Source organism: Mya arenaria, chromosome 10, assembly GCF_026914265.1.
Source record: "Mya arenaria isolate MELC-2E11 chromosome 10, ASM2691426v1".
Taxonomy (NCBI): Eukaryota; Metazoa; Mollusca; class Bivalvia; order Myida; family Myidae; genus Mya; species Mya arenaria.
In genome coordinates, this window is record NC_069131.1 from 34,620,220 (window position 1) to 34,632,707 (window position 12,488).

Sequence of the window (12,488 nt, forward strand, 5' to 3'; positions counted from 1 at the left end):
TGAGTGAGTGAGTGAGTGAGTGAGTGAGTGAGTGAGTGAGTGAGTGAGTGAGTGAGTGAGTGAGTGAGTGAGTGAGTGAGTGAGTGAGTGAGTGAGTGAGTGAGTGAGTGAGTGAGTGAGTGAGTGAGTGAGTGAGTGAGTGAGTGAGTGAGTGAGTGAGTGAGTGAGTGAGTGAGTGAGTGAGTGAGTGAGTGAGTGAGTGAGTGAGTGAGTGAGTGAGTGAGTGAGTGAGTGAGTGAGTGAGTGAGTGAGTGAGTGAGTGAGTGAGTGAGTGAGTGAGTGAGTGAGTGAGTGAGTGAGTGAGTGAGTGAGTGAGTGAGTGAGTGAGTGAGTGAGTGAGTGAGTGAGTGAGTGAGTGAGTGAGTGAGTGAGTGAGTGAGTGAGTGAGTGAGTGAGTGAGTGAGTGAGTGAGTGAGTGAGTGAGTGAGTGAGTGAGTGAGTGAGTGAGTGAGTGAGTGAGTGAGTGAGTGAGTGAGTGAGTGAGTGAGTGAGTGAGTGAGTGAGTGAGTGAGTGAGTGAGTGAGTGAGTGAGTGAGTGAGTGAGTGAGTGAGTGAGTGAGTGAGTGAGTGAGTGAGTGAGTGAGTGAGTGAGTGAGTGAGTGAGTGAGTGAGTGAGTGAGTGAGTGAGTGAGTGAGTGAGTGAGTGAGTGAGTGAGTGAGTGAGTGAGTGAGTGAGTGAGTGAGTGAGTGAGTGAGTGAGTGAGTGAGTGAGTGAGTGAGTGAGTGAGTGAGTGAGTGAGTGAGTGAGTGAGTGAGTGAGTGAGTGAGTGAGTGAGTGAGTGAGTGAGTGAGTGAGTGAGTGAGTGAGTGAGTGTTAAAGCCATAACTGTAGAACCTATTTTCCTTAAGTTTAATGGAAATAAAATGTTTTAATTACCTGTCAAAAGCAACAGCAATACAAATAATATCTGAAATGATATAAACAAACATTTATTTAGAATTTCGCAATACTAAAATTTTTGTTAAAACCAGAAATTAAGTTTCACAATGTTTGCTATTTATTGTCAACGAGGCCATTTTAACACACTGAATATTAACTTTAACTTTAATTATACCTATTGCATTTTTTTTTTTTTTTTTTTTTTTTTTTTTTTTTTTTTTTTTTTTTTTTCAATTATTTTTATTCAAGATTTTGGAACAATATAAACATATACAAATATACATATACATACACAGACAGTCAATATAAAGAATTTAAATAGTTCAGTCAATATAAATTAACATGTTGACATAATCTATAACAACTAAGTAAGAAGTATATATATTTATATAGTTTATATCGAGCAAAGTTTATTCATCAATATAAAGTATGTTTTTCCTATTCTTGAATTTTTAAGTTTTTTGTAGAGAACAAAGAGAGAGGAGATATGGGGAGCCAATAAATAATAAAGAAAAAAATACTATAAGGGAGATAATTCTATAATTTAGTTGATAGTGTACTTTCATAAGTGAGTTGTTAGATCACAAGCAGATATATTTTTAAAAGGGTACTCTAAGGGAGATAATTCTATTGTTTAGTTGGAAGTGTAATTTCATAAGTAAGGTGTTTGATCACATGCAGATATATTAACACAGTTGCAAAAATTCATTCCATTTTGCTTCAAATACATCTAGTTTGTCTTTTTGTGTTGCGATTATTTTTTCTATTAAGATGCGCCTCAACAAATAGTTTTTAAATGATGCTATTTCTGGTATTTTTCTGTCATATTTACAATAACTTATGTAGTACTTTGCTAATATCAGAAGAAAGTTTATCAAATTAATGTTTGTATTATTATTGTTCTTTTTAACTCCTAATGATATTACTCTGTATTGCATTATGTTTGTTTGAATATGTTTTGTATTAATAAAATTTTGTAAATTTGACCAAAAGTTTTGAGTTATTGGACATTCCCAGAAGAGATGTTTTTGTGTTTCTGGTGCCATTGAACAAAAATCGCATAGTCTTGAGTTTGTGATTTTACATTTGTGTAGGTAATCATTGTTGGGAACTAAATTCATTATATACTTATATTGATATTCTCTTAATTTTGTGTCTGTTGTAGAGTGGATTGGTGTTGTCAGTATATGCTTCCAATTTAATTCTTCCTCAGGAAATTCAATGTCCCATTTAATAAGACATTTGTTATTTTTTTGTTTTAATTCAATTTGTTTATTATAAAGGATTTTGTTTACTTTGTTCTTTTTTCTTAACTTGTCTATAAGGTATTCTGGCTCTTTGTTTAAAGTGGCATGGTAGTCTTTTAGTTCTTGTCCCCATATTTTATTTATAGTTTTTATTAACGTAAGATATTTGAGAAAATCACCATCCACAATGTTATATTTAATTTGCATCTGTTCGAAAGTAAAAAAATCTTTAATTTCAAAATCGAAAATTTGTTCAACATAAAATTTTTTTTTTGCCAGTCTTTATAAAGAAGGGTATTGCCATTGCTTTGTTTAAGATTAGAGTTATTCCATAAAAATTCTTTTGCTAGATTTTTCACGGTCTTGTTATAATTGATTTTGCACCAAGATGTAAGGATTTGTTTTAGAAAGGTAAAATTTAGCTGGAAGTTGCTAGCATCGTTTACATTAGTGTTATATTTCCATATGTTTGTTCCACCAAATTTATTGAGTTCTGAGTTATATAGTTTATTCCATTTAGCATTACTCTTAGTTATTAATCTTTTGATCCAACTAGCTTTTAATGCATTGATAAAGGATTCTATGTCTAGCATTTTTAGTCCGCAATTTTCATAGGTTTGGTATATTGTGTCTCTGGAAATTTTATCTGGTTTTGAGTCCCAAAGAAAGTCAAACATAATATTTTTAATTCGTTTTATTGTTGGTTCTGTTGGATTAGGTAGCACTGTTAGTGGGTAAACAAGTTTCGGGAATGCATATGATTTTAAAACAGTGATTTTTCCTAGCAATGAGAGTTTCCATCTTTTCCATTTATAGAGAGTGTGTTGAAATGCATTTATTTTAGGTTCTAAATTTAGTTCATGTATCTTTCTATGGTCATTTGAGAAACATATACCTAACGTTGAGGCTTCATTAGATGTCCATACAAATTTTTTTGACTTACAGAATTTTTTATTGGTATATCGCAGTGTACCGATTCTCAAGACAGTACATTTTGATATGTTCAATTTTAGTCCAGATATTTGACTAAATTTTTCAAATGTTGTTACAAGGTTTTGGAATGAGATTTCTGTACCATCAAGGAAAAAGCTTGCATCGTCAGCAAATAATGTTTGTTTTATTTCATTATTGAAAATATTTATTCCTTTTATGTTGTTGTTGTTATTTATATTCAGTGATAAAATTTCAATACATATGAGAAATAGATAAGGTGTTAGGGGACACCCTTGTCTTACACCTTTGTCAATTTTAAAGAAGTTTGATAAGTGTCCATTCACATTAATGCAACTTTGGGCATCATTGTAAAATAGTTTTACCCAATTTATAAGTGTTTCTCCAAAGTTGAAATACTTTAAACATTCAAACATATAGTCATGGTTCACACAATCGAAGGCTTTATGAAAATCAGAGAAGAAAATAATTCCTTTTTCATTATCTTTATTTATTTGTTCAATAATATCATACAGAATTCTTACGTTTTCACCTATATATCGCCCTTTAATAAATCCAGTTTGATCTTCATTAATAAGGTTGGCTAGTATGTTTTTGATTCTATTTGCTATGGATTTTGAGGCTATTTTATAATCTATATTGAGAAGTGATATTGGCCTCCAGTTGTTAATGTCTGTTAATAGTTTGTCTTTTTTTGGTAGAAGAGATATGACGCTTTGTTTTTGGAGTTCAGTTAGGTTTTTATTTTGAAATGAAAAATTTAATGAGTTTACTAAGAATCGTTTTATATCATTCCAAAAGATTTTATAGAATTCGGTAGTTATGCCGTCAGATCCCGGACTTTTTCTGTTTTGCATTTCTTTTAGTGCTTTGCCACATTCATACTCTGTCAATAAACCTTCACATTAATTTTTTTCTCATCATTGAGTTTTTTGTTATTATCTGGAAAGAAGTTGTTATCGGTTTGTATGTTAATGTCTTTTTTATATAGATTACTGTAGAATGAATAAATGTCTTTGATTATTTCTTCACTTTTTGTTTTTTCTACTCCATTGTGAATTATTTTATTTATTGATCTTTCGCTTGCTTGCTTTTTTTCTAGGTTTGCGAAGTATTTTGTATTTTTTTCTGCTCCTTCGATCCATTCGGCTTTTGTTCTTAATAATATACTTTTTGTTTTTTCGTCAAGAAAATAGTTTAATCTGGTTTTCTGTTCGTTTAGCTCTTTTATAAGGTTGTTTTTATCAGTAGATAGGGTTAATTTTTTTTCAATTCTTTTAATAGTATTTTCAATTTCCGTTATTTCGTTTTCATTTTCTTTTTTTATTTTAGCTGAATATTTAATTGTTTCATTTCGTATAGTGCCTTTTATTATTTCCCATAGAGTGTTAGGGTTAGCTGCATTATTAATTTGTACAGTTTCATTAATTGCATTGCGTATGATGTTTTGGTATTCTTTGTTGAGCAGTATGTTGTTATTAAATTTAAAATATCCTGGTCCTTTGGCAGATCTTGATAAATCTATGTTGAGATTAACGAATGAATGATCTGATCTATAGCCTGGAGAGATATTACAATTAGATATAGTGTTAATTAAATTTTGAGATACTAGAAAGTAGTCTAATCTGCAGAATATAGGCGGTTTTGTATTACTATGCCATGTATAACTTTTTGTTTGTGGGTTGCTTAAGCGCCATATGTCATGGAGATCATTATTTTCTAAGATATTATTAAGTCTATGTGTGCTTTGTTTGTTTGTGTTATCTTTACCATTCAATTTGTCAATTTCTGAGTTAAGCACTACGTTAAAATCTCCTCCAATTATCAGTGTTTCGTTATTATTATCTACAATCAAGTTTTGAAGTGTATCAAGAAAATGTTTATCGTATGTATTTGGACCATAAACATTTATAAACATTATTGTTTCATCATTGATTTCAAGTTTTAATGATTGAAGCCTACCACTTATAATATCATTGTATTCTAGTATGTTACAATTTATATTATTGTTTATGAGAATGCCTACTCCTTGGCTGTTTGATTTGTTACCACTTAGAATTATGTCATGTTTCCATTCTGTTTTCCATTTCTGTTCATCTTTGTTTTTTATACAGTGCATTTCTTGGATGAGACATATGTTATATTTTTTTAGTTTTAAAAATTCAAACAACTTAGTTCGTTTTTCTTTTGATGCTAAGCCTTTAGCATTAAATGTACATATTTTTAGATGCATGTTTTATATATCAGTATGTTCATGTTTTGTTTAAATATACTCTGCGTGTGATCATTGTTACAAGAGGATAAATCAGAACTATCATGTGGCTCATGAGGACAGGAGAGAGAAGATAAGATATCAGTAAAAAAGGTTGAAGTCATTTGGTCAATTGGTGCCTTGCGTTTTGTGGAAGGCAGATTTGCAATTATATCCACAAATTGCATTTTGGATAATATGACTATAAATGTTAATAAAAACATTTGAAGAAAAGAAAAAAAAAAATAGTTACAAAAGACAAAGAGCTCTTATTATATAGCAATATGTGTTTCCAAAGTATATATAGTTACATTTTTGTATAATTATAATAAGGCTTTCTACTGTTTATTTTTCTTAATGCAGGTATTTATACCTATATCTGTTTTATTTTTTTTAAAGAGTTAATAAAATGGGGTTGTGCATGAACTTGTGTTACATGAATATGATACCCTAATTGGAATTTTACATATAGACAATACATATGCTTTCAATTTATACAAGCATACAATACACATTTGGTCAATACACACAAATATTATACACATTAACAAAAATTACAAGCATACAATGCATATAACAACAGTTACAGATGTAATTTTTATACATCTACAGGTATATACAAATACAGGTGACATTACTGCCATTGTGCCTGTTATATTTTCAGATCATTAGACTAAGATAATTTACTAAAAGAGATATGGAAATGTAGTACACAGTTACAGTGTTGTGAGAAAATTATTTCACAGTGTTTTACTTTCTCAGAGCAAATTATATCACATTGAGAATAAGTGTACAATGTACATTATTTAACAGTCCGAAATTTATTAGCATATGGCATGGTCAAGTTACTTTAATGTAATGATCAGCAATCATAGACACTTTAAAAAGGTGATACATAGTTGAGACATAAAAGGTTCAAAAATATATGTATATCAATGCTAAAAGTTTTTATTAAATGTACCTTTAGAATATACATAAGAAATAGTGCTTACACATATATAAACACAATTTCATACCAATATACATATCATTTAGTTTCTATGGAAAAAGGACTCATATACAAATATACCATATATTTATGCACATGACCACATTATCCATATTTACATTTTATGATAACACATTTGGACATATTAATGCAATTTATCAAAATTATTTAGTGACAGATATAAACTCAAACATATATCTTACTCTGGCGACATACTTATAGTTATACAGTGTATAAGAAATATTCATGCATTCACATGATCCCATGTATATATATATGTACCCGTGCATGTAAATATGCACACCCAGGCACCAGAAACACTAACACAAAGATATTAACAATTGTACATACACATATGTAAGATTTAAACATATCTAGGTAAATGCATACAGTACATTCTTTTTTGGAATAAATTGATAGTTGAAGTTTTAGACAAATATATAATAAAAAAGCGGTAGGATTTTACCATGCATTCACAACTCATCAAAAAATGGTCTATATTGTATTCTATATATGATCATTATTAATAGCATTAATGTACGTGAATTTATATAACAAAAACAGAGATATATAGGTTTTATACACATGTTTTTACCTATTATTAGCAGTCTATATTGTCTGTATTCATATTTTCAGTGTTGATTTATCTGTGTCCTTTTCTAGAGAACCTGTCACGACTTCGATGCTCGCTAATCACTTCACCGATATTGTCAAAAATGTCAAATTTGATCCGTTCGTCACTCGATGTTTGTCCGTACACTGAACCATTAAAAAACCACGCGCTTTTAATGTCTGTATGGAGTAGAAGCCTACTAATCAGCCCTTGGTTTCGTTTTGTGACGTCATCGACAAGTCGATGACCACAGCTCTTCATTGGGGATCTTTTTCGCATGATTTCTGTTTTGGCGTTGTTGCTCCTCAGTTTCAGGATGATTGGTCTAATAGTACCCTGTTTTGAAGGAATGCGATGGATAGCCAGGATGTTATCCGCATTTAGGTCTATGTCCGCAGCAGACTTTAAAAGGACAACGTACGTTAATGGGCATATACGGCCTCTATATTTCAAAAATATTAAGTTATTAACTGCTGTTACTGACAGTTTTTAATAAATAGAGTAACATGTAAACTGCATTTTATTACGAATAGTTTTCCGCTATGCCAACAGATGACGTCAGAAACGGCACGCAAAGCACGTGGTTTCGCGCCAAAAGCGTTGATTCTGCCGATTTTTGCGTTTTTAATGTAAAAATAAACACAGAGCGCATGCAAGTGTCACTGAGATCTTTTCACATAGGATTCAGTATTATCTTATTTACTTCTATGCACAGTTTGGTCGTGACACTTATCTGCGCTCTACCCTTAAACACCAAAAAAAGCTTCTTAATTTGTACGTAATTTAAAAATAATACTTTTGTTTTTTTCCTAGTAATGTTAATTTAGACCTTAAATGTGACCAAAAAGTGTCTAGTCTGTCATATGTGTTCGTGTGTTTTGGTTTAATACATCGTCTGAAACTTGAGATCACTCATAAATATTTTTACAAAAAATAATCGATTCAATATTTCCAAAAATCGGTTGAGTACCGCCATGATTTAATCAAATATCCGTTTCTAAGCAGACGCTCCGAGACTTGATTGTTCGTGTCGAGTATATTTCAACGTTTGAAAGAGTATTGAAAGGTGTAAGTGATTTTTTTAATCAAAGCTTCAAGATCCGGATCAACCCAACAGCCAACCGCAGTTTATAAGGTGATGTATTTTTTATCTTCATTTGATATCTGACTCTGAGTGAAACGAAGTGAACTAGAAATGAAAAGAACAATAACAAGAATAAAGCTGATATGTTATACTACCAGACTTGCTAAATGATGTCTTTAATATTCTGCTCGAGAAAAAGTCGTCTGTGAAATGGCGCCAAATTACAACTAAGGGCACTAATTCCCTTCATGTGAGAAAAACAAGGGGAGGTAATAAAATTAATACAAAAGTATTTATTTTTAAATTGAATTTGAGAAATTGATTTGTTTTTGTGCAATAAACATTTTCAATAACATTTTTAGTTATATTTAATTATTTAAAGTTATTTGTTTTTCTATAAGAACACGTATTTTAATAGTTGTTTGAGAAGGAAGGTTAAACACAACTAATAGTTCATAGCCCGTGTTGAAACATATTTTGGTGAAAACGAACAACAAAGAATCATATATCTGTATGAAACATGGAAACATTATTCACTGGTAAAACATTAAACAAATAAAATTAACAAATATAGGCAAATTGTCCATGTCAAGTACAGTATACACAAATAATGGACGCGTGGTATATCGTTTATTGTGGTAGTTAGTTTACAATAAGAATTCTATGTTTTCAGTATGGCTAAACAGTACACGTGCATAGTTTGCACAAAACGTTTAAAACCAAAAGATAGACGGCCAGTGGCAGGGTCACAAAATAAACCACTAAGGAAATATTTAAGAAAAACATTTTTAATTGAAAGGACCTGCGACGATGATGTCATATGTAACAAATGTAAGCTGGGATATTACCAAAATAGCAAGACCAAGGACCGTAGGAAGGCCGTCGAAGTCAAGCAATGTACAATAAGAAGCCCTGTGTGTAACATACGAGTAAAATCAACAGGGAAAAGCCATAGTCGCTGTGTTGTATGTAACGGCTCGGCTAAGAAAATGGTTGTAGTTTCGGCCATGGCAATTAGTGACATGTTCCTACGAAGTGGTGTGCTCTTACAAAGCAAGGCACGGTCGTGTGCAGAACACATAAAGAACGGCTTCTTTTTACCGTCCATCTGCAATGAAGAACATTTTAAGTCCAATCTTACCCAACCAACAACAATGAGTGGATCAGAAGTGACCCGTCTTCTCATGAGGTTTTTAGAATCTAAAACCAGCACAAAACTTAAGTTTGACCCGCCAGGTAACATCAGCCCTGAAGATTACTTAAACTTGACAGGTCTCACCAAGGATCAGTTCGATGACCTCACATCCTTCGCAACAGCTGAAGATTTACGTCATTCTAGGGTACGGTCACTCAGAAGTTGTATCGCAGTTTTACTGGTTAAACTTCGGACTGGCCTTGGTAATGCCATTCTTGGAACACTCTTCGGCATGAACCGTTTTCAGGTATTAAGGCTAAAACAATACTTTAGTTATACTTTGTTTCAGATTTCCCGTTTTTGTCATCAAGTTTTTTTATTGCCTGTTTTTATTGTTATTTTTTACGTTAATTGTAAACTCTTAAACTACTGTTACATTAAATATCGATTATTCAAGTAGACATCAATAATATATACGTTATAATAGTATGCAAACGATTATCAACAACAATTAAATATCAATTTTGTTTGAGATGTGTTATCGTGCACATTAAACTTAAATGCACGTTTAAGCAACTGTTCTATTATAAACTGATAGGTACGAAGAACGTTAACATCCGCCAGAAATGCTCTATTGAAAAACTTCGTTCCGCTGCATGTCGGTTTTGGCCATATTACACGAGATGAAGTAATTCATAGACACACACGGACGCTTGCCAAGGAACTGTTTGCACATGGGTTGGACGTGGCCATTCTTGTGCTAGATGGCACCTACTTATATGTGCAGAAGAGTGGCAATTACACATTCCTGCGAAGGTCTTTCTGGTATGAAATGCTTACTGCTTTATTCTAACAATACTTAAAAAAAGATAAATAAATATAGATAATTGTTTCACGATAAATACCAGCTTGACAGGAAACTAGTTAAACACATTTATTTTTTTCTTTCAGTGTCCACAAACACCGCCATCTGATAAAACCGATGATGGTGGTTACCACGACTGGATACATTGTCAGTGTACTGGGGCCGTACGTGGGTAAAAACAACGACGCCAGTATACTCAACCACATCGTTAATGAGAATGTCGAAGAATTTCGACATTGGATACAAGAAGACGATATTGCTGTTGTAGACAGGGGATTTAGGGACGCAGTTCAACTTTTGAAGGTAACACGAAATGAAATCCTTGTTCCATTACAGCTTCGTCTTTATTGTAATGTTTTCAAATCACAGAACTCCTTCCTTTTTATTTTAGGACCTCGGTGTCAAGACAGAAATGCCCTCGTTCCTTGGACCCAAAGAAAAACAATTCAAGACAAACAGCGCTAATCACAGTCGATTGGTCACAAAGGTTATACTCTTCAAAATATACTGCGCAACTAGTGTCGTATTACATTATACATTTCAGCTATTAATACTGGACACGTTGTCTAATCTGACACAAATCAGGAACATTATAGTTGCTATAAATTGTTTCGCTTGAAAAAATAAACTGCTCTTTTGAAAGATTAAATACTAGCTCAGCCGGTCCCCTGCATAAAATAGAATCTCAGGGTCGTTCTCATTTGTTTTTACTTATTATAAAACTTAACATTTACAATATTAGCACCGCAGACATTGGTAAAACACCTTTTTTTACCTTTAAATAATTAAAAAATGAAGTAATTGATAAGGGAAAACCAAACAAAAATTAAGTTCGGAGGCAAAATAGTAAAGCGACCAGAAACATCTTATAATAAGCCTAACCTAGCAAATATACATCCAAATAGTATTAAGGTATTTATAATCAGAAACATTATACATGTTTAGGCTCGTATGTTTTATCAATCTTCAATACCGTATTTATTGCCATGCAATCATGTGAATCTTTCTCCAGATTAGATGGGTAGTAGAATCGGCAAACGGACGGTTGAAAAACTGGAAATATCTTGATCGCGTGATACCCAATTCTCAGATCCCGTATGCCGGAGATTACACACGCATAGTTGCGGCGATCTGCAACAAGTACAGATCCCCACTGATAGCAGGTGTGTTTTAATAACGAACGCAATATGTTAATGATTGCTTTATTATTTGTAATTTAAAGTTATTACCATTATATATCATTGTACATGTGTAGTATCAAACTAATTTATTTTCTAGGTAATGATGAAGATGACCTATTGACAGCCGCGCGTCTGATATCAATGAGCCGCCGTGAGAACCTCTTGCAAGCAAGGGTCGAAGAAGAAGGACTTGACCATCTGACTAAGTCCTCCGGTTGGGCACTATTGTCTGAACCTGGTGTGGTGCCGGACTTTCCAAAGCTGGACGAGTCAGACCTTAGGACTTTGACTGTTGGTGTTTACCAACTTAAGCTTGCGCCATCCTACGTACAAGAGCACCTTGATGAACATGGCAACTTCGATATCTTTGTCCGCGAGCAATCGCCTGGCCTTCTTTGTATTAAAATACAGAGCAGGCATATGTCAGCTATCAGATACAAATGCTGGGTTGGGTATAACGAGGGCGCCATTAATGGGTGGTACTGTAAATGTAAGTCGGGGGCCAGGGTTGTTGGCATGTGCGCCCACATAACAGCGGTTGTATGGCACTTGTCATACCAGCGTCACGATGTCATGGCACGCGGTGTCAGGAACTGGACCGATGCTCTAATTGACACAGCTGAGCCTTAAATTGATTGAAGGATTGATCTTTCATATCATAGGACTTCACCATAGATACAGTGATGATTTTTTTAGTCTACTGTTTTATGTATGCATGTGGTCCTCACGCTTTCACAATGAATTAATGATTTATTAATCTTTAGAAAAGATATGTTCAGTTATTTTCTATTAAGAAAATAAAACATATCTGATCATAGATCCATTATTATCTATTTCTTGATTGATATACGTCACTTCCGTCCTAATTTCAATTCAAGGACGTATTTTTTCCTTTTTATTAAAATTCAGTTCAAGGTTGTATGTTATGTTTATTAGTACTTTCATTATATTCGATCGGTGTTGAATGAAATTGGTGATGAAACATCGGGTACCGGCGATTATGGTACATTTAAGGTTTATATAAACTGATTGGAATTTAGAAATTATATACACTGATAAATAAACATATTTTTTTTTATAAAATAAATTAAGTCCTATAAAATGTATTTAATTAGTATAATAATTCATAAATACTAACTTAATTGTTTTGCAAAACTGATATAAAAAATAAAGGGAAGTAATTTTTATACATGGTATTAATTAATACTATATAATGACAATGTTGTGTTTTAACTCAGTGTGTTTATATTTGGTTTTACAATAAATTGAAATATAACCAAAAGGGAATCCTTA

The 12,488-nt window shown here is 32.6% G+C and overlaps 1 protein-coding gene across 1 annotated transcript; it reads left to right on the forward strand.

Moving 5' to 3' along the window:
- The first annotated feature begins 8,688 nt into the window (after nt 1-8,688).
- On the forward strand, nt 8,689-11,825 carry LOC128204629 (uncharacterized). The gene is made up of 6 exons (XM_052906031.1): nt 8,689-9,456; nt 9,748-9,974; nt 10,101-10,317; nt 10,406-10,501; nt 11,027-11,177; nt 11,293-11,825. Exons 1-6 carry the CDS (start codon nt 8,689-8,691, stop codon nt 11,823-11,825), a joined length of 1,992 nt encoding a protein of 663 aa, XP_052761991.1.
- The last annotated feature ends 663 nt before the right edge of the window (nt 11,826-12,488 follow it).

Excerpts from the sequence above, each read along its gene's own strand:
- LOC128204629 (XM_052906031.1), top strand. The coding sequence starts at position 8,689 with ATGGCTAAACAGTACACGTGCATAGTTTGCACAAAACGTTTAAAACCA. Across the intron at positions 9,975-10,100 it reads TTCCTGCGAAGGTCTTTCTG|TGTCCACAAACACCGCCATC; the intron begins GTATGAAATGCT and ends TTTTTCTTTCAG. Across the intron at positions 10,318-10,405 it reads ACGCAGTTCAACTTTTGAAG|GACCTCGGTGTCAAGACAGA; the intron begins GTAACACGAAAT and ends TTTTTATTTTAG.